Source organism: Anser cygnoides, chromosome 2 (genome assembly GCF_040182565.1).
Source record: "Anser cygnoides isolate HZ-2024a breed goose chromosome 2, Taihu_goose_T2T_genome, whole genome shotgun sequence".
In the NCBI taxonomy this organism is placed as follows: Eukaryota; Metazoa; Chordata; class Aves; order Anseriformes; family Anatidae; genus Anser; species Anser cygnoides.
In genome coordinates this window covers 93,950,670-93,974,228 of record NC_089874.1, presented here as the reverse complement: position 1 = coordinate 93,974,228, position 23,559 = coordinate 93,950,670, and the positions used below count along the sequence as shown (strand labels likewise).

General features: G+C 41.0%; 1 protein-coding gene across 9 annotated transcripts in view; it reads left to right on the top strand.

Moving 5' to 3' along the window:
- Nucleotides 1-23,559, top strand: part of EPB41L4B (erythrocyte membrane protein band 4.1 like 4B) — a 174,885-nt gene that overhangs the window by 49,006 nt on the left and 102,320 nt on the right. For all 9 annotated transcript variants that reach the window (XR_007157561.2, XM_048046016.2, XM_066992624.1 and 6 more), the window contains 3 exons: nucleotides 2,205-2,309; nucleotides 19,803-19,845; nucleotides 21,876-21,954. Coding sequence is in view for 8 of the 9 variants with exons in the window: in XM_048046016.2 (XP_047901973.2) it covers nucleotides 2,205-2,309; nucleotides 19,803-19,845; nucleotides 21,876-21,954 (227 nt within the window). In the remaining variant the exon portion in view is untranslated. The remainder of the gene's footprint in view (nucleotides 1-2,204; nucleotides 2,310-19,802; nucleotides 19,846-21,875; nucleotides 21,955-23,559) is intronic.

The following is a 23,559-nucleotide window of genomic DNA, read 5'->3' as shown; positions in this document are numbered from 1 at the left end:
GTCATCCTTTACGGTTAGTAGAGGGGAGGAGTTCCTTTTATCTTTCCCCTGAGCGGAACATCTCAAAACCAGGGCTTTTTGTCAGCAGTTTGGCTGCGGCAGCTTTATTATCTACACGGTACGAGTTGCTGGGAAATGTCATTTAGTGACAAGTTAAATGTTATAACCTCCTGTAAGCTATGTATGTAACAGTGCACTTTACAGTCTAGCTGTGCAATGCTGAGCTATTCTCCGTGTAACATACGTTGAACATTAACTACTATTTGGGTACAGAAGGTGGAGTGTGCACTCTCTGGTTTCTGTTGGGCGTGTGGCATTTTAAGGCAAACATGCAGGTAGTTAATGCCATAGGACAAGCAACCAGGAACAGTGATCATAGGGCATCAAATCAGTATTCCCCAGTTCTGTGAATTTCTCGTGTCTTGCCTTTTTTATTGCTTCGGAGGGTTTTCTTCTCCCTCATTTGAGTAGAATCGGTCTTAATTCTGTTGTCCTGTGGCATCTTTTAACAAGAGCTGAATTTACTGTGTATGAGAAAATGTTCTGGATATTTTTTTTAAACAAAAATATCAATTTAATTTAAAAAAATGGTTTATAACAATGATTGGACATCAAAAATTCCTAACTTCTTAGCCATATACTGCTTTAAGAAGCTGTCATCTTGTCTGCCTTCAGTGGTTTGTTGAACTTTGACTAACACTGTCTATTATTGACCTCCTGCTCCCCATGCCCTAAAATAATAAATCGGTATCTTCTGATGATGGCTTAATGCTTGTCTAAGTTTTTATGCAACTTATTTTAATGACACTCCTAATGCTCTTCCTGAAATTAGAACCTTATCGATTTGATTTCTGTGTTCTACACTGTTAGTACAAAAGAGTTGCTACTTAGGTGTAATTAATAAATTTTATTTAAGCTTGATTGACCTTAGGAAAAATAGAGCTGAAACTCTTCATTTTGTCTCTCACTGGAGAGGATAGATTTTAGAGAGTTTGGAAGCCTGGATAGGAGTTCGTTTGTGTTATGATTAATGCTGTTACTGCACAGAAGGCCAAATTAAAGAAACTGAAAGTTATATAGATCTCAGTTGAAATTGGTAAATTCTGCTAGGATTTGGGATGAAGTGGAAATGCCTAATAAGTTAGACCATTAAAAATAAAAATTAAAAAAAGTCCTCAAAGCAGAAGGAGGAACAGCAGGCAGAGAATTGGCTCCAGACCTGTTTGCTGTACGTTCCTGTATAAAATAGAGCTGTAGCTTCTGTCTCCTTTTGGGGTTTATGTTAATCTCATTTGTCGCCAAGCTTCCCCCCCCCCCCCCCCCCCCCCCAGGAATTTGAAAACTTCCTTTCCTGAGTAACACAACAGGGCTTGCAGAAAAATTAGCTTGTTATTCTCTCTTCCTCCTACCCATCTGTAACCTCCATGCTTCACTTCCAGCATTGAAAATTGAAGCACTGGGTGCTTAAATTCTGTACTCTGAACAAGTAGATGTGCAGATTGCAGCTGAGCTTTAAGATCAGCTTACTTTCTTACTAGTATCGTAGTCTATGATTTGGGTTAGCGTTGTTTTCCATGCCTGTGTGTTACAAGTCATGCTAAATAAAACCAAAAAGCTATAGTTCTGTGCTCCATTTGAAGGCTATAAATGTGATTGCAATTAGCAACATGATTGAAAGATTCTTATCAAATCCCATTAATTTTCCTCATGGTGCTGTTTAAGTATTCAAGCTGTCCAGAATGTATTTTGCAGCTTAAGTGGTGGTATGTGGCACTGAATGACTATAGTTGATACGTGATAACAGCCAGCAGATTTCGGGCAGTGTGTCAAGCAAGTGTTTAGTGGAGAATTTGGCTTCCTGGGGTTTTAAAATGTTTGCTCCATGATTTGAAAGACTTAATGTCCTGTAAGTGTTCTGTTTCTCTCCTTACTCTGAGTTACAGTGAACGTTGACTGTTTTCTTTGAGAATGAAGTCGGATGCTGTTGGAATAGCTGCAGATGGAACGTGTCACTTATTTCTTGGAGAAAAAAAAAAGTCAACGTGATTCTTCAGAATACATAGGATTACTATTTAGACACTGTTTTCCATTGTGCAACGCTTCTCCCCATATTTGAACTTAAACCAAAACCCCACACCACTGTCTCCCTAATACACACAGTTACAAAACAAATAAACAAAAAAACACTTTCTTTTCTGTTACAGAAACATGCAAAGGGACAGGAATTATTTGACCAGATTGTATATCATTTGGACCTTGTGGAAACTGATTACTTTGGCCTACAGTTCATGGATGCTTCCCAGGTTACGGTAAGTATAAATTTAGTTATTTTTTATGTTCTGCAGTAGGTTGTGTTTCATATTCTAGAAGTGTTATCAGTGCAGTTTCACAGAGATGTGTAGGCATTAGGGCATATACTGCTGAAACAACTGATGTTGTGTTTGGATTGTGCAAATAAAGTTAAATCCTCAAAATGAGGCATATGTCATTTTGTGATACGTGCATGACTTCATCATGCTAAGTATGCAAAAGCAATGATTGTGGGTAAAGGAAAACGTGCTTCATTTAGTAGCCTCATGGTATTAAAAATGAATTAAACCCCTTACAAGCAAAGGTTTTGTGCTACTCCTATCCTGGCTGTTCCATGCAAAGACTGTGTTGCTCTGTAGACTATTTGCAATAGGAGAGAAAAGCTTTCCTTCTCTTCCCTATCCAGTAACGCTCACCGTCTGCAGGAAAAAGGTGGGAAAAAAGTACAGTATTTACAATGCAGAGAGATCAGGTTAAAAGACTGCAACTTTGTGTAAACTGTATTGCTATAAATTAATTATTTTCTTTGTTCACCTTACATGCTGAGGTATCGGTATGAGTGCAGCCTGGGTTGTGGATAGAGAGTATGCAGACTTGGAAAATGTGTTTGCTTTTAGGTTATCTGGTCAGTACGTAAACATTTTTCAGAAAGCAAGAGAATAAAGATGTATTCTGTGACATTAAAACAAAATAATGGGATAACAGCAGAAACACTGACATCTTATTAAAAGCAGGTTCTAACTATTATTGTCTCAGAATTCTTGGCTTTATTCTCTAACAAGCAGGGGTCAATGTGATACGATCAGATCAGTGTATTACCAATCGCACTGTCATGGTCTGTGTATTAACCAATAGCTTTGAGCAACAAATAGCAAATTTGTCTGGATACCGTAATGAATTGATGTTGAGAAAGGGAATCTGTGCTTTTGGGGAAGAAAAAGTTAGTAGATTAACTGTATAAAAAATAACCTAATATCACAGTTAATTTAAGGGTATGTATTTATCACTGGAAAATGGTTTTTGAATGAAGTACGTCTATAATGGGTTTGAGGTTCTTTGTAACTTTGTGCACCTGTGTTCCTCATAAAATGTGTATTACATGAAATGTATAGCCTTTTATGATGGAACTAACCGATCATTAGGACACAGCTAACAGAGCAGTGCCTGCTCATTGGAAGAGAAAAGGATGATATTGTAACTGACTGTCAAATCAGCTAATTGGGAACTTGATTGTTCAGAGTAGTTACCTATAAGGAGTTCAGTAATGTTTGGGAAGAAAGAAAGGTGAAAGGGAGAGCTAAACATCTTTTTCTAGCAAGAAAGAGGGCAGACTAGAACCAGAAGACCTGGCTGAGGAAGTGAAAAATGCTCCTTTTCTTGAATGTTTGCAAAACTGAAGGCTCTTTTCAATGGTAAGAAGGATGAAGCAGAAATGTGAACAAGTATGTTTTTTCCATAGATAGTTCTATCCCTGGTGTTCAGTGCAAAATGTGCCTGTATGTGCAAGTGTTTTAGAACTGAGCTTTGTCTGTGTGCTATTTCTTTCCTCAGTCATCAGGTTGGGGTGGGGATGTAAAAGTAAATCATGACATCTACTCCTACAGAAGGATAAGAGCTATGACCAGCTTTTGGGGACGTGAAAAAGCCAACAGTGTTTGCAGGGCTTTGGGTTATGTTTTCCGGGATCGGGACGGGTGATAAAGTCGTCACCTCCACAAGTGCAAGGCTAGAAGCTCTCATTTGTTTTGGGGTTTTGCCTGGCTGAAGCTGAGCAGAGCGTAGAGCTTAGAGGGATTCAAGGCACAAGCTTTTGTCGTCCCCAGCACTCTGTGTGCAAAGAGGTGCCATGCTTTCGAAAGCCTTTCATGGTCTGTTTTGAACTTGTGACCTGCTCATTTCATTTGCATAGCAATTAATGCATAGCCTTCGTGTGCCTCTGCTTAGTGCCAGCCAAGCCACACAGTGGCAATTGCAAGACTGGGAGATTAAAGTTGTGTAAACTCCTGGAGGCTCTAAGGCTTTGTCTTTATTATGTATTGTTGAGCGCTAAACATCTTTAAGCCACCATTGTAAGTAAGAGAACACAGAATGGTCTTTGAATGGTGGAGATTGCTTCTGTGCTCCAAGGCCAACAGCTTTTCAGTGCGGTGTGTTTCTTAGTAACTTTGCCAACAAGTCAGACCAAGCAGTGTTGATAACTGATATGGAAAAGAAAATCATTATTAGACCTTGTCTGCTTAGAACAAGTGGGGGGAAACTCTTATGTTTGAACAGCTTATTTTTAATGTATAAAAATAACACCTTCAGTACAACCAAAAAGACCCTTAAAGTTGGGAAAGGCAAGATGTCAGCAGTAAGAAAATACTTTAGAGCCTATTCATTGACTTTTGCATCAGTTTGTATCTTGTGCTGTTTGAAGATATCCATGAATAGAAGGACGGAGAGAATCATCAAATCTAAAGAGCTGTAAAAAGTTTATTCTAAAGCAAATCTTCGTGTACTGCTGTATTTAAGTTACCTGGTGTTAACTCCAGAAGCAGAAACACTTGGGGAGGAGAGGGGTTGTTAAGTTTTGTTAGTGTGTGGAGAAACTTCATGTAGCAGAAAGTCTTTATTCATAAGTGAGAAGGTTTAAAACATGACACAGGTCCACTACCTTGACTGATTACAATTTATAAGTTGTAATGAAGAACTAAACTGCACCTTACTGTAGTTGCATTATAATAGCTTTGAACCAACTCTTTTTTCCTACCAAACTCAGTAACATAACTCCTGAGACGTTGTGCTCTGCAGCTCACAGAAGTGGTCAGAAGGGAGTTAACTTGCTGTGCCAGGGTCCTCTAGGCCATCTCCAAGGTGGGATGCACAGGAGATGATCCATTGGGGTGTGGAAATAAAATATTTTCTGTGAAAATGCCCTGGGAGACAGTGACAAAAGCCTTACTGAAGTCTAGGAAGACAACGTCCACTTCTCTACCTTTGCATGTTCAAAAACGTTTGGAGACCGCCGCTGTAGCGCAGCTCTAGTAAATGTAGCAACTTTCTGAAGCCCTTCAAATGTCTCCATCATTTTGGAATAAAAACCGTGCCCTGCTTTTCTGTTGTTTCTGTTTGTGGAAAGGAGGGAAGAGAGGAAGGAAACAGGAGTCAAAGGAATCATGCCTGTTTATAGGCCCCATCCCTCCTTCTTGTTCAGCTAATTGTTACAGCACTTAAACAGGGAAGCAGTCCTTGGGGTGATTGAAGGGTGTCACTCAAATGTAGAAGGGGTCTTCAATGGTTTAGTGGAAAAGTTTATTGGGTTTTTAATTACTTTTAATGGGGAGGGTTCTAACAAAGCAGGAAGACTTGAAAGCTTTATTCAAGGCTGGAAATAGCAATAGTAAAATCTCGTGAGATCGTACTACAGAAGTAAAGTTGCCACGAGGAAGTGGTTTATTGTTTGTTTGTTTGTTTTTCCAAAAACTGGTCATGTGAAACACATTCCGTGGTTGTTTTGGGTTCCTGACATTTATTTTAGACTGCTGCTAGCTAATGTTTATTCATTTCATGTTCAGGCTTGTTCTTTCTTTGTCTCTTACTCCAGATTATAATAAGGAAAAGAGCTTCTGGGTGCTTTGCCCCACTCTATATGAGCTGCACCATATTCTAAGATTCTCTCAGGATACAGATCTCTCCACTTCTATAGTTGCATTCTTAGTCCTACTTGCCTGTCCTGTGATGGCAAAACATGGATGCCCTTCCTGTCTCCTGTGTTACAGGAATTCCAAACAGAAGGATTGCTATTGTCGATTAGCCTGGAATTTCCTTTTGTTTCCCTCCTGATTCTGTTTCTGATTACAAGAACATCTGTAGAGTAACTGAGGAGGAAGAAAATTGATACAGCTTTAAATATTGTTCGTTATTTCCAAATGGGCTGCTGTATTCCCTGAGATGTGAAACTTGAGTTGGGAATGAATGGAAGCAAAAGCATTAAAATACCTTTTTTTTTAAAGTATCTCTAAGTGAACATTTAACGCCTTTATGTCCAGTCTCTAACATCACAAAGACCCCTTGTCCTTGGCTTAAGGAAGGGTGGTACAGAACAACAGCCTTTCCCAGCTGGGTGTATATTACAGTCTGCGGACAGTTACACCGTTTTGAGCACATGCTCACACCCGGTGTATCTGGCACATTGGGAAGCACTGGATTCACAATGTGTGCAGCAAGACTTCTGTGCAAGGACAGCCTGTGCCTCCTGCAGGTGCTCGTGGCTATGAAGGGGGCCAGAGTTCCTTGAAGAGGTGAGAGCCAGGACTGTATGGCAGTGAGCTATCCTGGCAAGCTGCACTGTTTTCTTAATATTGACTTGTTCCTAAATAGGATTTTGATTCATTTACAGTGAGAGGTGAGAAGGCAGCGGAGGGAGGAGATGGAGAAGAGTGGCTCTGATGAAAGCAGTATTCCAAGTAAGAAAACAGAAGGAAAAGAAGGGGCAAGGACTGTGTAGCCCGGGCTGGCCCTAACCGTCAACAATGTGTCAGGACCCACTGATCCAGACACTGAGATCCTCATCTGTATAGATGCTCTGGAGTCCTCATTCTTCTGGGAGGGTCAGGATCATGTATGCTTCACCACATAGTTTTTCAACACTGCAGTGTGAGAATAAAGCAAGTTGGACAACAACAAATAATATCTCAGTGCCTTTGTTTTCTGTGTTTCACTTTGAACTAGGCTCCTGGATGTTTCAGCAGCTATCAGCTCAGAGCCCTGGAGATACTAGGTGCATCGTGGCTACTTCTGCTCTATATAAATTTTAATTAAAGTGTTTGTTGTCATTCAAATCAGGAGTTTTTTTTTTCCAACTGCTTGCTTTTGATATTAATGCTATTACTTTTTCTCAAGTGTGTGAGGGATGTTAGGAAAAAAGAGCAACTCAAACTCAATTAACCTCAGTGTGATATCTGGGAGTCTTACTCCTTATTTACTGCTTAATACTGTAACTGAGTCCTTGTTAAGCAGGGGAAAAAAATAGGACAAGCCTTAGCGTTCAATACATTGAATATTGGGAGAAAGTGAGACTGGTAAATACTTCAGTAATGCAAAAGGTTTCCTTTTCTGCTTCTGTCATAAACATCCCATTTCTCCTTAAATAAGCTATCAAATTAATCTGTGACTGTTTCCTCTCCCTGAATGTCTTGTTCCTCTGGATTATGAGCTCTTTGGGACTGGTGGTTGCAGGCTGTGTGTGTGGATTGTAGCCCAGAGCAACAAACGCAGGTCGCAGCTGGAGGGTCCCAGGAGCTATGCAGGTAACAATATCATATAATACTCAGTGCATCAACTACTAATAGTGGCAATGATACGAATGCCAACTCAGTAACTGTGCAAAGGCAGCTTGGCTGTCTCCGTAGAGATGCTGAACATCTGATGAATAACTACTTCCAGCTGCAGCTGTCCAGGACTGTATTGCAGCCTGTGAACATTTTGACAGGCTCCAAAACACCAAGAATTCCCAGAGTGTCTCCAGTTCTCGGTTTTCCAGTAGTGCTTGCTGTTTCCAGGAGGTCTGGAGTCCATATGCATGGTAAAGACTTGAGAAGCAGCCACGCAGGGCAGGTGGTTGTGACACTGTCTATTAGTGATGCTTCTCCACCTCTTTTTACGTGTATAGAAGTCAAGTGCCCAGTCTTTCCAGGACAGTGAACAGATATTGCTCTTTTATTTTTCGTTTTTGCATGGTTGGAACAGAAGTTGAAGTGGTTTCCCTTGTTCCGTTTCACAGATTTAGTCAGATTTGTCGTCTGTTTGTTACAAATTGTTTCAGTTTATTTTTTTTTCAGGATGTGAGAAGTGCTTGGGCACAGGCTTCAAAATTAAAGATGACTTCCTTTTTGTTGCTGGGATTGAGCAGCATCAACTTTCATCATTTCTCTAATAAATCGAATGAGAACTATGCTACTCTGGACAAGCTTTATATATATATATATATATTTTTTTTTTTTTTCCCCGTTCTGGGATATAATGTTTCACTGCCAAGAAGAGAGGGAATAATCTTGCATATACAATTGTTTTGTGTGATAGTGAGTATCTGTGTTGACATTCAGTTATAAGTTCTGCTTCTGTCACCTCAGGTCTGCAAAGCAAAATCCTGCTTAGGCTGAAGCAGGTTATCGTATGTTATATGAATTAGGATAGGATAATGGTCTTGAAGGATGCTCATGTGGCTCTCCATTATTCATGTGTAGTTTATCTGGGCTGCAAATAAAGCAAGTCACGTATCAAGATGCTCCTGAGATGGCTCTGAGCAGACTCAGGCTGGGATGCGCAAGGCTTTCATGAATGCTGCTGCTTGGTTATATTGAATTCCAATATGCTGCTTTGTGTCCAGAAATAATACCGTGCTTGGGACTTTTCTTTTTCAGTTCTTTGTCTTACTATGCATGGTGATAATTAAAACATTGCCACGACAGGATTTGAAATACATGTGTGATCGATTTTGTTGAATTTCAGTCAAGAGCCATGAAAAAAATTTTTCAAGTAATCCATACACAGCATGACCCTAAATGTGTTTTCAAGAGTATGAAATGGGCATGTGCAAGGCCTCTGTAGCAGCCTTTTCTTATTAGAGGATTACAGTTTTCTTTCATTAAAAGCTAGCTGTCAGTCTAACTGACTTTACAATTCATTTGGACTAAAAATTGCTAGATATTCTGAAAACAAGATAAATGTTCTGCAAAATCAAGATCAAAGGGCAGATGAGAAGGAGTTTCTGCGAAGAAATTTTTGTGGTGTTTTGAACTGTAGGAGGTATTATTTTATTCAGGCTAAAACCAGATGTTTTAAAAATCTTTTCTGATTTTGCGTAGTAAAATCAAAGTGAAACTATATGCTACAGATGCATCTGAAATAAATAATTTTGAATTTAACAGAATTTCTTAGTTTGGTTGCAAATAATTGTGGTTCTGTGACCCTAGTAGGAACCAAGGGATGTGTCACCCTGCTGCCTTTGGTGTCACTGAGAGCTTTTTGCTTTCGAGTTCACTGTACACTGTTCTAGTGTAAAAGGTGTCTTTATGACCAATTTCAGTTTAAGATACCACAAGTATATTTCTTTTAGTGATGAACTGGAGTCTTAAGTGATGGTACTGACACCTTTGTGCTCTAGTCTTAAGTGAGTCTTCCCTGGAAAAAAAATGGCCTCCAAATTTTCGTGTTCACAAAATTTAGAAATGTATTTTGTAGATAAGGCTTTATTTACCACTTCCTGGTAGTCCAAACTGTGTTTTAATTCATGGTCACAGCTGAGGGTATTGTAGGGGTCGAACCTGCTCTGAAGGTCAGTAAGTACATAGGGATGTTTTGCTCTGAGCCTTACAAAAGCCTGGAGGTGTAAAGTGTGACTGGATGCTTTGCAGTTCCACATAGCTTGTGCTCAAGAAAATTCCAGTGCGTGTGGAGACCCAAGTGGCTGGTCTTGAGCACGTTTCACTTAAATGCATTACACTAATTCTTGCTATTCTGCACAATAGTTACAATTGGAAAAAAAAGAAAAAAAAAAAGCTTTATGGTCGAGGCTTAGTTCTTTCACAGAGTGGATGTCATAGAACATTCATATTGTTTCAAGTATTAAAGGACAGGTGAAAGTAAGGAAAACAATTTTTTTTTTTAATCAAGGCAGGAGGACCATAAAACTGGAGTCCAAAAAAAAAAAAAAAGAATAAAAGAGTCCAAAAAAAAAAGAGAATAAACCTACTTATGCTATGGCAAAGATGAACTGATTCTATGTTTGGTCATTGGAAAAAGATATATGCACTTGAGTGGATTCACAAAAGCATGCAAGGGTCAGCAGAGTGCGTCCAGTGAAGATCAAGTGGATACTTGAGAAGAACAGCAGACCGTGTTTGCAACAGAATAATGGGCTGCCAGCCTTGTCATGGATGGGATGTTTGATGCTTTCAGAAGACAAGTTAGGACAAAAGGACTTCTTGGTTTAAAGTGCATTAAGTTGCTGCTTTTACCTAGAACTCTGAAAGGGCAAGGGATGAGAACAGCTGAAGCATCTGAGGATCTTTTCATGAAAAAAGGGAACCTTTTACTAGAGTACAAGCTGGAGCTGAGAGAGTCCAACCATGGAGGTAAAAAAACAGATCTTACTGTCTTCTGGTAATAGTGGTCACTGTGTCTCTAGGGAGACGGGGAAACCTGCAGGGACAGCACAGGACACCTGAGTGCCTCACGTTGTTAGTTCATACTGGCAGGTTTGCATCACTCATCAACTTTTTATACCTTACAGTAATATTTGTAGGGTTCTTTGTCTTCCTTTTGCAGCCATATGGAATTGCCTGCAGTGGGCTTTTTGGAAGAATCAGCTGAAACTAATAACTACATTAAAAGGTTGCTTACACTAGGGGATGGAATAGTAGAATCTGGATGCTGAATGTTGACTTCTTGATCAGAATGACTTCTTGATCGAATGAGTCAGTATAGTTAAAACAAGCAGAAAACGGTGCTTTGACAGGCTAAAAGCTAAAGCTTTCAGGTGTTATTTTGTGTTGAAAAGAGACACCCCCAGCCACATTCTTTTATGTGTTTATTCGGAAGCTTTTTGCATACTGGAAATGGAAGAAGAAAAAAAAAATTTCATGAATGTTCATGCAGGAGATGGCATTACAAAACTTTCTCTCCCTTTCAAATTGTTTCCGACATCATGGTAATTGCACAAGTGACTTATGTGTTTTCTGGTTTCCTCAAATGGCTTTTTTGCTGGCCTTCCTGTCATCCTCTGCTTTTTCTGTGGAAAGGCACAGTTCTTCTCCTGACTCTAGAAAAGCCCTGAGAAAGTGATCTACAGATCAAATGGATTTCAACACACTCTGGTTAGAAAACAGGACTGCGGGAACAGGAACTAATCTCTTCCTCAGCTTTTTGTGCTCTTCCCAAGCATGAAATTTAGACATCTGTATTGCCTTCGAGATAAATGTAATCATTATATTTTTTGAGTTCCTTTCTGACGATGATATTAGAGTACTTCTTCAGCCCAGAACTGCAGACTCCCAAGGTACCATGGACTGTTTCTAAGGATTTCACAGAAGTGAACTAAGAGGAAAGCAAGGCTACTGGCAGCCAGCTTGAATTAACTGTATGAGAATCTTCATCTCCATTGGAACATTTTAGGAGCTGGCATAGAGGAAAACTGTAAATTACTGGCATGCTGCAAACACCTTTTGTTCATCGCAGGAATAGAAAATCTTTTTCTTCTAAATGTAGCTTGTGTTCAAATATTTTCTTAGCTTACCTCTGTATCATTATCAGTAGCAACAGCTGTTGCAAAGTTTTTGGTTTTTAATTTGGAGGGAGGTTGCTTCTATTCATGGTATTCGCAGTCCAGGAATACGGCAAATTGTTTTAGGCCAGTATTACCTTACTAACCTGTGCTTGTTAGACCATTATTAATTCTCCTACCCCCAAAACTTTTTTCAATTCATGGATGGGTTTCTTCATAGAGAACATTATAGTATGGAAAAACCTTGCATGGCTTTGCCTTTCATGGAACCTTAAAGTAGTTGGCAAGCTTAAAATAAGTCATTAAATAAATCCTGTAGAGAAATGACTTCCCTAGTCAGTTCATTAGGTTACCAAACAAACTGGGAGGGGTGGCAGGAGGGATAAATAGGGACTAGTTCAGTACTCACTACACCATAACCTAAAAAAAAAAAAAAAAAAAAAAAAATAAGAAAGAAAAATCTTAAGCTGTTATCCCTTACCACTAAAAGATTTGGTGGTAAAATGACTTACTGAAGTTTTTATACATCAGCTGTAGTCAGTGAAAAGGGAAATTACAGTACAATGTAATACACATAACTTTCCTTCTACTCAAAGATTTTGTTAGTAGGAGCAAAGACCATACTTGTACTGAAGTAGCACACATCAGGTGGCGAGGGGGAAAAACAGACCTTAAAGTGTGAAATAATGCTTTTCCTCAATTCCCAGGGCTAAGCTGTGCCCTCAAACCTACTTGTAGACCAGAGTCTATGGCATAAAGATACAGACAGGGAGCACATAAGCCAACTGGCCATGCAGAAGTCCAAGGAATGGTGGATTCAAGGGTGCCAAGGCAGTTGGTGGAATTCATTGTGAGGGCTGCTGTGTGTCATCTTTGAGAGGTGATCAAGGAAGGTACCAGAGTCCTAGAAAAAGGCAAACTCCAGGCCCATCTTCAAGACAAGCAAATAAGAGGATCCAAGAATCAACCAGCTGATCACCCTCCCCTCATTATCTGGGAAGAGTAGGGGCCGCATCTGCCAGATCACTGACTGGCACATGAAGTACGAGGTGACATCTGGGAATATCCAGCCTTGTTTGGTCAAGTTCAGATACCCACCAGGACAGAGACTCCACTGCCTCTCTCTGTACCTGTTCTGTCTGCACGCCCCTGTAGGGATAGTCTTCTCCCTTCATCTAGCTGGGATGTTTCTACCTACAGGTGTGGGCCTGGTGCCACTCGTCTTTCTGACACGGGGCACCTCTGAGAAGACTTGGGGCCTTCTCTATACCCTCCAAGTAGGCAGCTATAGTCAGCGGCTAACAGGTCCACCCCCGAGCCTTCTCTCCTTATGCTGACCAAAAGAGTTCCCTCAGCCTGCCCTTCCTTGCCTGCTGCGTGCCCCAGGCCATCGCTATTTTCAATGCCCTGGGCTGGGCCCACACTTCACACATCGGTATCTTTCCTGTACTGGGGAGACCAGGAGGGTATGTGGGAGTCCAGATGCAGTTGCAAAATGACAAATAAGAGAGAGAAGACTTTTTTTTTTTTTACTGTTTTTTTAATAATTTTTATCTTTATTATTGTTATTTATTGCCCAGTCTTGGGAAGAACTCGAAGTGTCTTCAATGGACCTTAATGCATTCTAGTAATTCTTCCAGGCAGACCCGAAGTCTTCTGTTGCTTCAGGGGAGCAGCTGTCTCCCTAACTGTTTTGACTGATCTGCTCCTGCTCTTTGTGCACTGCCATGGACAGTGTGGCTTTGTCTTCAAGCACCCGTTGGGTAGCCTTCTTGTCCTCAGACTGAGATATCCCCCAGGCTTCAGGACCCAAGGCCCACAGTGGCCCTCTTGGGGGGGCGGTGGGGGAGGCTCCTGTAACCCCAGTGCAGCAGTGGGAAGGAAGGCCATCCTGCAGGCAAGCCTCCAAGCTCTCCCAGCAACAGAGGAATCGTTGACTGCTAGGAGAACTTGCAGACAAGCCTGCAAGATGTCTATGAATGTCCTCTGCCAGCTACTTCTGGGCATGGAGGCCATGCTGCAGATATGGAGTAGTTCAGGTGCTACTGCAATACCATTGATGTGGCCTCACAGCAGGGAGTCCTGGCACGTTGGTGTTGTGCCATGTTATCTGTGGTAGTGCAGGTGGATTCATCTCCATTGGCTTTTCTTCATCCTGAGGTGGATCCACCTCCCTGGGCTCTATATCATCAGTTGCACTGCAGGGTACTGCTCCTTCGTCACAGACACTGTTTCTCCTCTACTTCCTCTTCATGGCATGTGGCTTCTCCTCTGTGCTACAGAAATCTGTTTTCTCCTGTGTCACCTAAAGGTGAACAGCTACTTCAGGTCCTTCTCCTTCCAGCCGAGCTTAGCTGTCACCAAAGGGCCCAGAAGCTCAATGAGTGGTAAGCCAGCCACAGGGGAGGTTTGGAGAGCCCAAGAATGAAAAGTGCTATATTGCTTGGGCCGAGCCAGCACAAGGTCTCCTGGCGGTTGATAAAAGCACTGCTGATGGTCAAGTGCTGTGTGGTCCCTTCTTTGCTGTCGCCAGGCCCCCAGGGGAGGAGAGGGCCTGGCCTCCTCCTCTGGGCTGCTGTGCCAGCACAACATGGAGGCCACCAAGGTCCTTGGGGCCTGGAAGCGTTCAGTCTAAGATCCACCCATGCTCTCTTCTCTAGCATTTCGGGGAACCTCACCGCTTCTGTGGCTTCTTGCTTCCTCATTTGGATGAAGAGCTCTCCTGCCCCGCTGGAATCACAAGCTGCTCCTGCATGGGAGCCTTCAGGCAGATTTCTGGGGGAGCTCTCGCCCAAGAGAGCTTCACTAAGGATGAGCTGTGCCCAGGCCCCCATCGGCCATGCTCTGAAGAGATAAGCAGCCTAGCAGGACAAGGGAAAGGCAGCACACACCACTGCCTCTGACTTCAGCAAGGCCCACGACGCATTGCCTCACCACATCCAAATGGGTGAGGCAGCCAGGGCGATGCAGGTCAGAGCCGCCCTCTCGATGGCTGCGGGCACCCCTTCTGACCGGGGGGCAGGATGGCTGGCCTTCGAGGCTCGGCAGAGGCCGGAGGGCTGCCTCCACGCGCCCGGCCCGATCTCTCCTCAGCGCGGCGCCGGTCCGATCCGGTTCCGCGGGGCCTTCTCCCCTCCCCCCGAGCACGCTCGGTGCCGGGGGCCTACGGGCTGCCCCGCGGTGGGCTGCAGCGTGCCTGTTCTCACAGCGCCTGCAGCTGAAAGCCTGGGGAATGCCCTGCTGTGAAAGCAGGAGGAGGGTCGGGGGACGAGGGCTCCTTTCCTGGTGGTGGCTCCCCCATGCCGTTTTGCTTGCCAGAGAGACAGGCTGCCCTGCCTTCCACCTCCCCTCGCGTGGCCTGGGCTCCAGCTGCCCCATAACCCAGATGCCTTCTGGTACAGGCTGGGGAGCTCACCAGCTCACCCTGCCCTCCCAGTGTGCTGGCACAAGGGTTAGGCTGAGCCTACATAGCTCCAACACAGCTCAGCCTGGCTGTCTCCAGGGGTTCCTCCTTCAGGCACCACCGTGGTCGCCCGGGGTTTTTTCTGCAGAGCTGCCCCTCGGCCAGTCACAGTACTGCATGCACAGCCAGCCTTGTGCCCCAGTGGGCACAGGGTGTTGTAATTGTCTGCTTTGATCTCACAAAGTCCTCATTAAAATAATTTCTTTAGCTAGTAGAGGTCCCCTGATTGGCAAGGTGCCTGTGTAGCGGTGTTCTCTGTAGTCATCAGTAACCCTGTTAGGGGCGTTCTGTGCCATCACCAAGGTTTCTAATAAAGTAATCAACCACTGTTGGCCTGGGTGTTCATTAAATCTTAAGTTGTACCTGAGCTATTTATCTGAAAGTTGTTTTGCTCTGTGTCTGCAATTCCAAGTGCAACATAGCTTCTTTGACCTATCCTGGAAAGTTTGTATGGAGTGTAAGGAGCCATCTTACCTAAGCTTTGAACTCATGGGAGCTTACGCTGTTTGTAATTCCATGCTTGTCTAGTCCCTGATTTTCTGTGCAACCCTAATTCTGGTTCGGGTTTCTGTTACCAGGATAATAACATTTCAAAGTTGACCTTCAGAAGAAAAGAGAAAAGAATTAATTCTCTTTTTGTTACTTCTTTTATGTTAATAATGTGTAGACAAGGCTCCAAACTGATTTATGGGATAGGGTTTTTATTAGACTGACTTTCTTTCTCTTTTTTGGGGGTGTGGGTGATTCCTTTCTCACATATATTACAATTTTATCCTCTCTGCTTTAGAAAGCCGCATGGCTAATAGCAGATGGCTTGGTGGGTTTCAGGTGCCGTAGAAATCAGATAGTAAGATGTTAGAAGGTATAATTGATTTTTGGTTTAAAGCTTGCCAGCTTTTATTTAGAACACCTTCTCTTCTGAACTTGAGCATTTAACAGTTTTGGTTCCTTCTTTTTCCAGTTCCTTCAGAAATGACTTGAGAAAGCATTTAACATTTTTTTTTTTTCAGACAGCAAATAAGACTTCCAGTAAGAAAGGGCTTTCTGTTTTTGATAGTTAAGTATATAAATAAGCATAAGGAAAAACAGTCTGTTTCATGCATTTTAAACTAGCAAAGCAAGCCAACCAGAAAGGGTCAAACCCAATTTTTTTCCTTTACAGGTCACCTCTGTTATAGATCAAGACCAGGACTTTTCATTCTTTTATGAAGCAAGTGGGGAGCCAGTGGAATTTACAAAGCACAGGTGTGTGATGGGTTTGTGTCAACCACTGATACTCCCTCTTTCAGTTATTTTTTAGCAGTCTGTGGTCCTTATGTAGACTGCTCCAGTAACTACAGATTATCTGCTATATATTGACACAAATACATCTTTACCTTCCTGTATGACTATTAGGTTTTGAGAAAATATTGGTTGCTATCACTTAAGAAGTGTTGAAATATTTTTTTCTTCATCTTCAGTTAGATGAAGTGAATGATCAGTTGGAGAATGTGCTGAGATAAGTCTGTGCTACCAGTATTTTAATAAATCTTTAAAAAATAATAATGTGGAACTGAATGGTATGTATTTTCCATTTGTATGGCTGCCTGGTAGAAATGGCTAATCCTGTCTTTAAAAATTCAACACTTGAATCTCAACCAGTGACTACTGTTTCCTATGGTATTAACTAATACAAAACATGATTCATTTGACTAAAGAAAGAAAATATGTTGGGATTAAACAGAATGTAAGGGGGCTAATCCAGCAAGTGAAGCTTTAGTTTAGCTGACAGAATCAAAATAATCATGAAACTTGAATACCTGCAGTTTGACCAGGTTTTGATTTTTTGTTGTTGTTTTTTTCCCTTACCATGGGTAAAGTAGCTTAGATGCTATCTTTCTGTTGTAACAGTCTTAAATCAATTAATCCCTTTCCTTCTCTTTGTTCTGCACTGATACTTCTGAGTCCAGTCTGGTTATGGTGAATGTAGCTTTGTATATCATCAGCCTTGATCCTACACCGTGAGATCCCAAGTTGTGTCTCCTTGAGTTTGTACCCTGCAATACCATGCTGTTGTTTAGACAGAACACAAGATAGGCGAAGGTACAGACATAGGTGCTGCAAGAACAAAACCCCCCCCTGTATTTATTCAGTTCCTGGTGAGACTTCTGAATCTGCTCGTTGTATTTTCCTGTTCTGAAGTCAGCAAGTGGTATATAGGCCAGCACAAACCCTTTCGGCTTTAGTTAGAATGCCATGAAATCTTCAACTCGGTGTTTGGAGGTTTTCTTCTGGTTCATTAAGAAGTGTTTTTGAGATCACTTGCTATGCCCTCAAAGTATTCAAGTCTTCAGACCTCTCACTTGTAGCCTTCATTGCCTCACAGATCAGTACATTAGCTTTTCTTGACACGCATACTGGGATCCTGCTTACAACAACCATCTAGACAATTGAGGTGAAAGGGAAGAATAGGATGGTAAAATTACTAGAGCTCAGAGGGACATTTGGAGAGCTGACATGATTTCCAGTGTGAAGAAGCCCTCAGTATCTGAGACAAAGGAATGTTGAAATTCAGCCTGATTTTTCACAGTTGTACAAAATACCTGACTTTAATCGGCATTAGTTCACAAATCTTCATAAACGCTGCCAGGCCTGGGAACTCCAGGGCAAGAATACTGCCAGTCCATGGCCTACCTCTGTGTTTTTATTTTGTGATCTCTGTGGTGGCCCTGTCACAGCTATAATGTGGGATGGGGGTAAAATGGTGGCTAAGTCTGGCTTCTGAAGAAAGATGGCTTTAATGCTTGTGTTTTATCTCCTGGAGCAGTCTGGCTCTCTGACTGCTGGGGTACAGAGAATGAGTGGCCCGCTGCAGATGGTGTCCTGTCTAGGCTATGGTCTCGTTTCATGGTCTGAGTGAGTAGTTCCTAGAGTCTTGTTAAATATTTATAAGCCTCCTTTACAGTATTTACATTTATGATTAATCAGTTGGAAACTTGCTGCTACATGAGTTCTGGTATACCTAGACCACCACATTCTCAGATTGGGATGGTTTTATTAGCTATTACTTCATTAGAAATTATTGTAGTTAGACTGGGTGGTGCTGATTTCTGAACACAGTACTAACGAGCCATAGATGAAAAGGTATTGGAGATTTTCTCCTGTAGTACAGATGTTTTTCATGGTTTTTATTAACATGAAGATAAACTTTTCTTTTAACTGAACCAGTATACATTGGCTTTGTGACTCGCTTATCTTTAGCCAAAATAAATAGTGAAGAGAGGCAATTTTGCAGTTAGGTGTTTGAAGTATACAAAACTAATTTGCCCTGGAGGTGTGAAAGTAACAGACTTACATAATTTCTGCTGATTTTTTTCTTTTTTTTTCTTGTTGATTATTTTTCCTTATCAGAAATTTGCCATTTTGTAAAGCTTCTGTAAACTGATGTAGTTCCTTGTGTAATTCTTCATAAGAGAGCAAAGTAGAGGCAAAATAATTACTTGCAACTCTAAGGAATATACTTTTATGAGCTGCTATAATGTTTATTTCCACTCTGGTAGTGATTTCTCAGATTGTAAGGATCAATTAATTGGCAGCCTCACCTAAGGAGGTCTAGCAAGTCTAGTGTAAATAAAAGAACTTTCAGAATATTTATCATTTCTCTTTCTCTCCCTCTCCCTCTTTTTTTTTTTTAATTTTTTTTATTTGTTTAGATTTATTTACCTTAGGGATCTTAAGCTGGCAAACTTTCAAGCTATACCCATCTACCTTGTTAAATAATTTTTGCCTTTGTTTAGGACATAATAAATTCCTGCATTTCTATCTAACTTTTTTTTTTTTTCCACAGGTATTTAGCCATAATAAGGCTGTGTTAATGAAATAATTAGGAGTTATTTCTCTTTTTTCTGAAAATGCAAATGCTCTTATAGAGAAAAAGGAAGGTTTTTCTCTGCCAAGATTTTGTTCAATGGTACCTACTTTATTATTTTAAAATAAATATATGCATATAGAAAGAAGAATGTTTATTTCACGGAAGTCCAGATGGTCTTTTATTACCTTGTGTGGTAGGAGTCTTTACATGGGATTTCTTCAGATCAAGCCTCACAATAGGAGATGGTGCACAAAGATTTAAACTAAATTTACACTAGAGAATGGTTAGGGCTACTCTTCTGTAGGTGCAATTTACACTGATGAGAGAGTGTATGAATTTTGCTGGGAAACATACTTTTTTGTCATCTAGTTGCGTCTATTTAAGAGCTTCTAGGGGGGGGGATATACACCAATTTTTCCTAAATGCTATTAGTGGGGTTTCATCCTTATCTTGAAAACCATGGCTATTGAGCAATAGAAGGCAGGACAATACAGGATCTAGAGGGTTTCCATGAAATAAAGGAGCTGAAAGGAGAATGAAATCCAAGGGTTGGGCCTGTTGTCCTCAGGGCAATAGTTCAACCTGGGCACAAAAGTGTATTTTCCTTACATACCGCTGTTTTAAGGTTTTGGACTTTGAGCTTTCCTCTCGAAAGGAGTGCAATTTCCCTGGCAGTACAGTTGTATATAAAAGTCAGGGTTTCCATCTTGAAAAAAGGTGCCTGCCAGCTGGCAAATGTGCAAATAAACACTTCTGCAAATGCGCAGAAGTTTAGCAAATAGACATGGCAATATTACCTTTTAAGAGATTTTTTTTTCTGTTGAATTTTACTGTAATTAGTTTCTTGTGATGGCAAAATCCTGAAATAGAACTGCTTTTAAACACTGATTTTTCTTTTTTTTTTTTTTTTTTAGCATTGGTTGGACCATTCTAAATTCATTAAGAAGCAAATAAAAAGTAAGTACCATGTCTATGTCTGTTTATTTCGTTACTTCCTTAAAAGTTTGAACTTGGAGTATTTAAATGTGATTGTGTAAATATGGCCTTTAACAGACTGAGTATTTCTTAGAAAATAGATTTAATTTAATGGCTAATTGGCTGACTGTGTCTGAATGTCAAAATGCAAGAGCACTGACAAGTAATATACCAGTCTTCTGCACCCTCATTAAACATGTCCTGTTTGTTTGAGATAGAGTAGGTTGCCAGGTAATTTTAGTCTGATCTGTGAAATCAGGTTGCCTGGACACAGATCTTGGTTTCTGTCACTGTTTCTGGTCCGTAACAGGCTTTGTGATATTTTTTTTCTTTTAAAGAGTAAGTGGAAAATATTTTATTCTGTAACACTGATTGTCTTTTTTTGTACATTATGTTAAATCTAGCAGGAATACCTGGTGTTTCATCAAAGGAAGTTTTGGGTGGAGGGGTTGGCTTCACCAGTGAGTTTTCTGTGGATATTTGCTAAGGTGCACAAGTTGTTCCTGGAGCTCTAATAATCTAGTTGCAGGCTTGGGTGCAGAGCAGGATCAGCACTAACCTGTTTTGTTAATATACTCCACTTGGCAACAGCTGTAGGCCGATGGATAATATTGTTTCTGTAAGATTAAAATGCAGTGTTTTGCAAGGGAGTTGTTGACCAGATTACAGAGGTGGGTCTTGATTGCTTCAGTGATGCTTTGCCTTTCTTTCTAATAAGCATCAGGATATATATATATATTCACTATATATATATATAGTGAATAGTGGAGCTCTTCTTCAAAGACCTTTAAGACGTTTTGTTTTCACCCCACAGTGTGTGGGTGTTGTTCTGCTAGAATAGTTAGTAAAGATACCTGTTACGGGTAATTTTGTGTTGGTTGGCCTTCTCTCACCTTTTCATCGCATCACAGACTGCTTTACCTTAAGTGGCTAAGTGTTTTGCAGGTGCGCTTTCTGAAATAGCTCTTTTTCTTGATCTGACTTAAAATGTGGAGAATCTACAATTCTGTAACACCTTCAACCAGCTTAGCTGCAGTATTTTGTCTGTTTAATTTGTGAAGTGCCTGCATTAAAAACAAATTGGCTAAGCCCTGATGTGAGGAGCCCTGAAGAGTAAAGCAACTTGATGAGTGTTGTAAAGGTCTGCCTCGCAACAGGATGCATTCCATTACCATGAATTCAGCAGGTGCTTGGAGAAGAGTTCCCCTTTCACCATGGATGTCGCTCACGCCTCTTGTTCGCCCCCTGGCAGTGAGCAGATAAGAGTCATTACCTTGCTGATCCAAACCCACCAGTGGTGCCCAATTGTCAGCCTGGAGTACTGTAACCTGTCTTCTTGGAGCTATCCCTGTAGACAAAGTCAAAGCTCTAATAATTAGATTTGGCTGCAAGTCTTTCAGTAAAATAGATCGGTAATAGGCACGTATATATATATTGTGTTGGCGTTGTGTTACAGAAAACTTTAAAAAGGTGAAAAAGTCATTTTTCCAGCACTTCAGATACTTGCAGGCTGTCAGTCTAGAAGATGAGGCATAGGCAGATAAGGATGCATTGGTCAGTCTCATGTTAGTAGTCATGTATGTTGATAATGTAACAAAAACTGATATATTTGATTATTTTTTTAGTTGTATGTGCCCAGTAGCAAGAAGCATCGCTCTCTCCCCCCTCATTCCCTCCCATCTCCCCACCCCTCAGCAACTGGCAGTGTACCTGGAACTTGCTGTCATTCATAGCATGCTACAGGGCACGTGTCTCTGAATAAAAACGTGTTTCCCAAATGTACTGTTGCTTGGTTAATGTAATGATTAGAGTATCATAAGGTATGGTAGTCCTTTTATTTTTTTGCATGCATTTTAAAATTTAATCACATGAAATATTTGCTTCTTTGAAGAATTTAAAAGCATACTTCATTTGGGGTTTCTTTGGTTGTGGGGTGGTGACTGTTGCTCTGCTGTAGCAGAACCACGACTAGTGTAAACTTTTTTTTTCCCATTTAAAATCTCTGCATACAGTTGGACCTCCATACACGTTGCATTTTCGAATTAAGTACTATTCATCAGAACCGAACAACCTTCATGAGGAGTTTACAAGGTAGGAACTACGCGTGGTTCAATGACTAACTGGCAGAAGGGTAAATAAGGTATCTAAGATACACGGGAGTCCTGTAAGCTGGTGATTTGAGCTTTCATACCAAGAATGGTCATGGATTTCTTTGCTATTTTCCTACAATCAGAGAGATGCCATCATTTTTATTTGCTGCCAAGAACCATCCATGGGTCTAAGCCTGTAGAAGATGATGTGATCTGGTTCTTTGAAGTTAGCAAGGAAGGCAGCGTTGGCTGAGTAGACAGCTGCTGTGTACACTAGCGGCACCTGCCATATGTATGAGGGGATTTTCCATCATGTCCTGTTAAAACTCCAGTTCTCTGCCTTGTCCCCCTTGCCCTGAGACTCAGAGGTGGTTTAATAATGGTGCAAAAGCAGCAGAATTATGGGAAGAATAGATTGCTTGAATTGCCTGGTTGGTTGATGGAATCACTTTCCCACGTGGTGCAGAAGGTATAAAGACTGCGTTCTGTAAAGATGTCTTAAGATACCCAGAGATCTTTTGTTTAAATCTGATGGGCTGTTTTCTGGGCTGCGAGCACTACCCCTTGCTGGGTTCACAGTACCCTGGTGTGATCTAGATGATATTCTGAAAACCGGGAAAGGAGCACCTGGAGGAGAGGGGTGCCATCTTTCTGTCATCTTGGTGTGGCAATCATCAATCTTAATGTTCCTTTATCGTTTTTTGATCTGTTTCTCACAGTGGGGCACTTTCTATATCTTCTCGTTTGCTTGGTAATAATCACAGTACTCCCAGTCAGACTTAGGGTGTTCAAGGATTGTTGATTGCTCTAGTTCATGTACCTGTGATGTTTACAGGAAACTCAGGTCTGCTGGCCTATGTTTACTGTCTCCTGTCCTATCTGCTGTGTTGACCATGTGTTTTTTTCACTGCCTAAGACAAAAAGATCAAAGAGCTAATTGTCACCAACTTACTATGACACTGCTATGGAGGCCTTAGTATCCATTATCAATTTAGTGCAGCAGTGTTAATCCAAAGGAAGGGCATATTCCTATACAACGCATAATTAACCTATAGAACTCCTTGCCAATTACATAATTGAGTGTAAGATCTTAGTTCAAAACCCAAGATGACTTTTGGGCTTTTCTAATGAGAAAATGCAGTTAAATTAGTAGGGATAATATGTATTTTCTGAAAATTGATATGTCTTCATACATCGGGGTATGTCTGACAAGTATTAAATTTCCCCTGTGGTCAAATTATTCCATTACTATCTACCACAAGATTTCTTGCATAATCCTCTGAAGCATACGATCCTAGTTACTGTGAGGTGTGGATTTCTGAGCTGTGTGATCACTGCTGTGATCAAGTAAGACATTTCCTCTGAAAGTATTTACATCTGATGCTTTGTGATCTAATTATTGCTGGAAGGTAACATTTCGGAAGACTATTTTAATTGGAAAAGCACTTTAATCACCTAAATTGTCAGTGCTACGAATATATACATTTTTTAATTATAAGTTTGACAGATACCACTGCAAAACTGTGGATGAAAGATGAAAATGAGTTGGAAATTGATTTTACTCTGAAAAAATAGCTTTAGTTTTTCTTTTATATTGGGGGAAAGT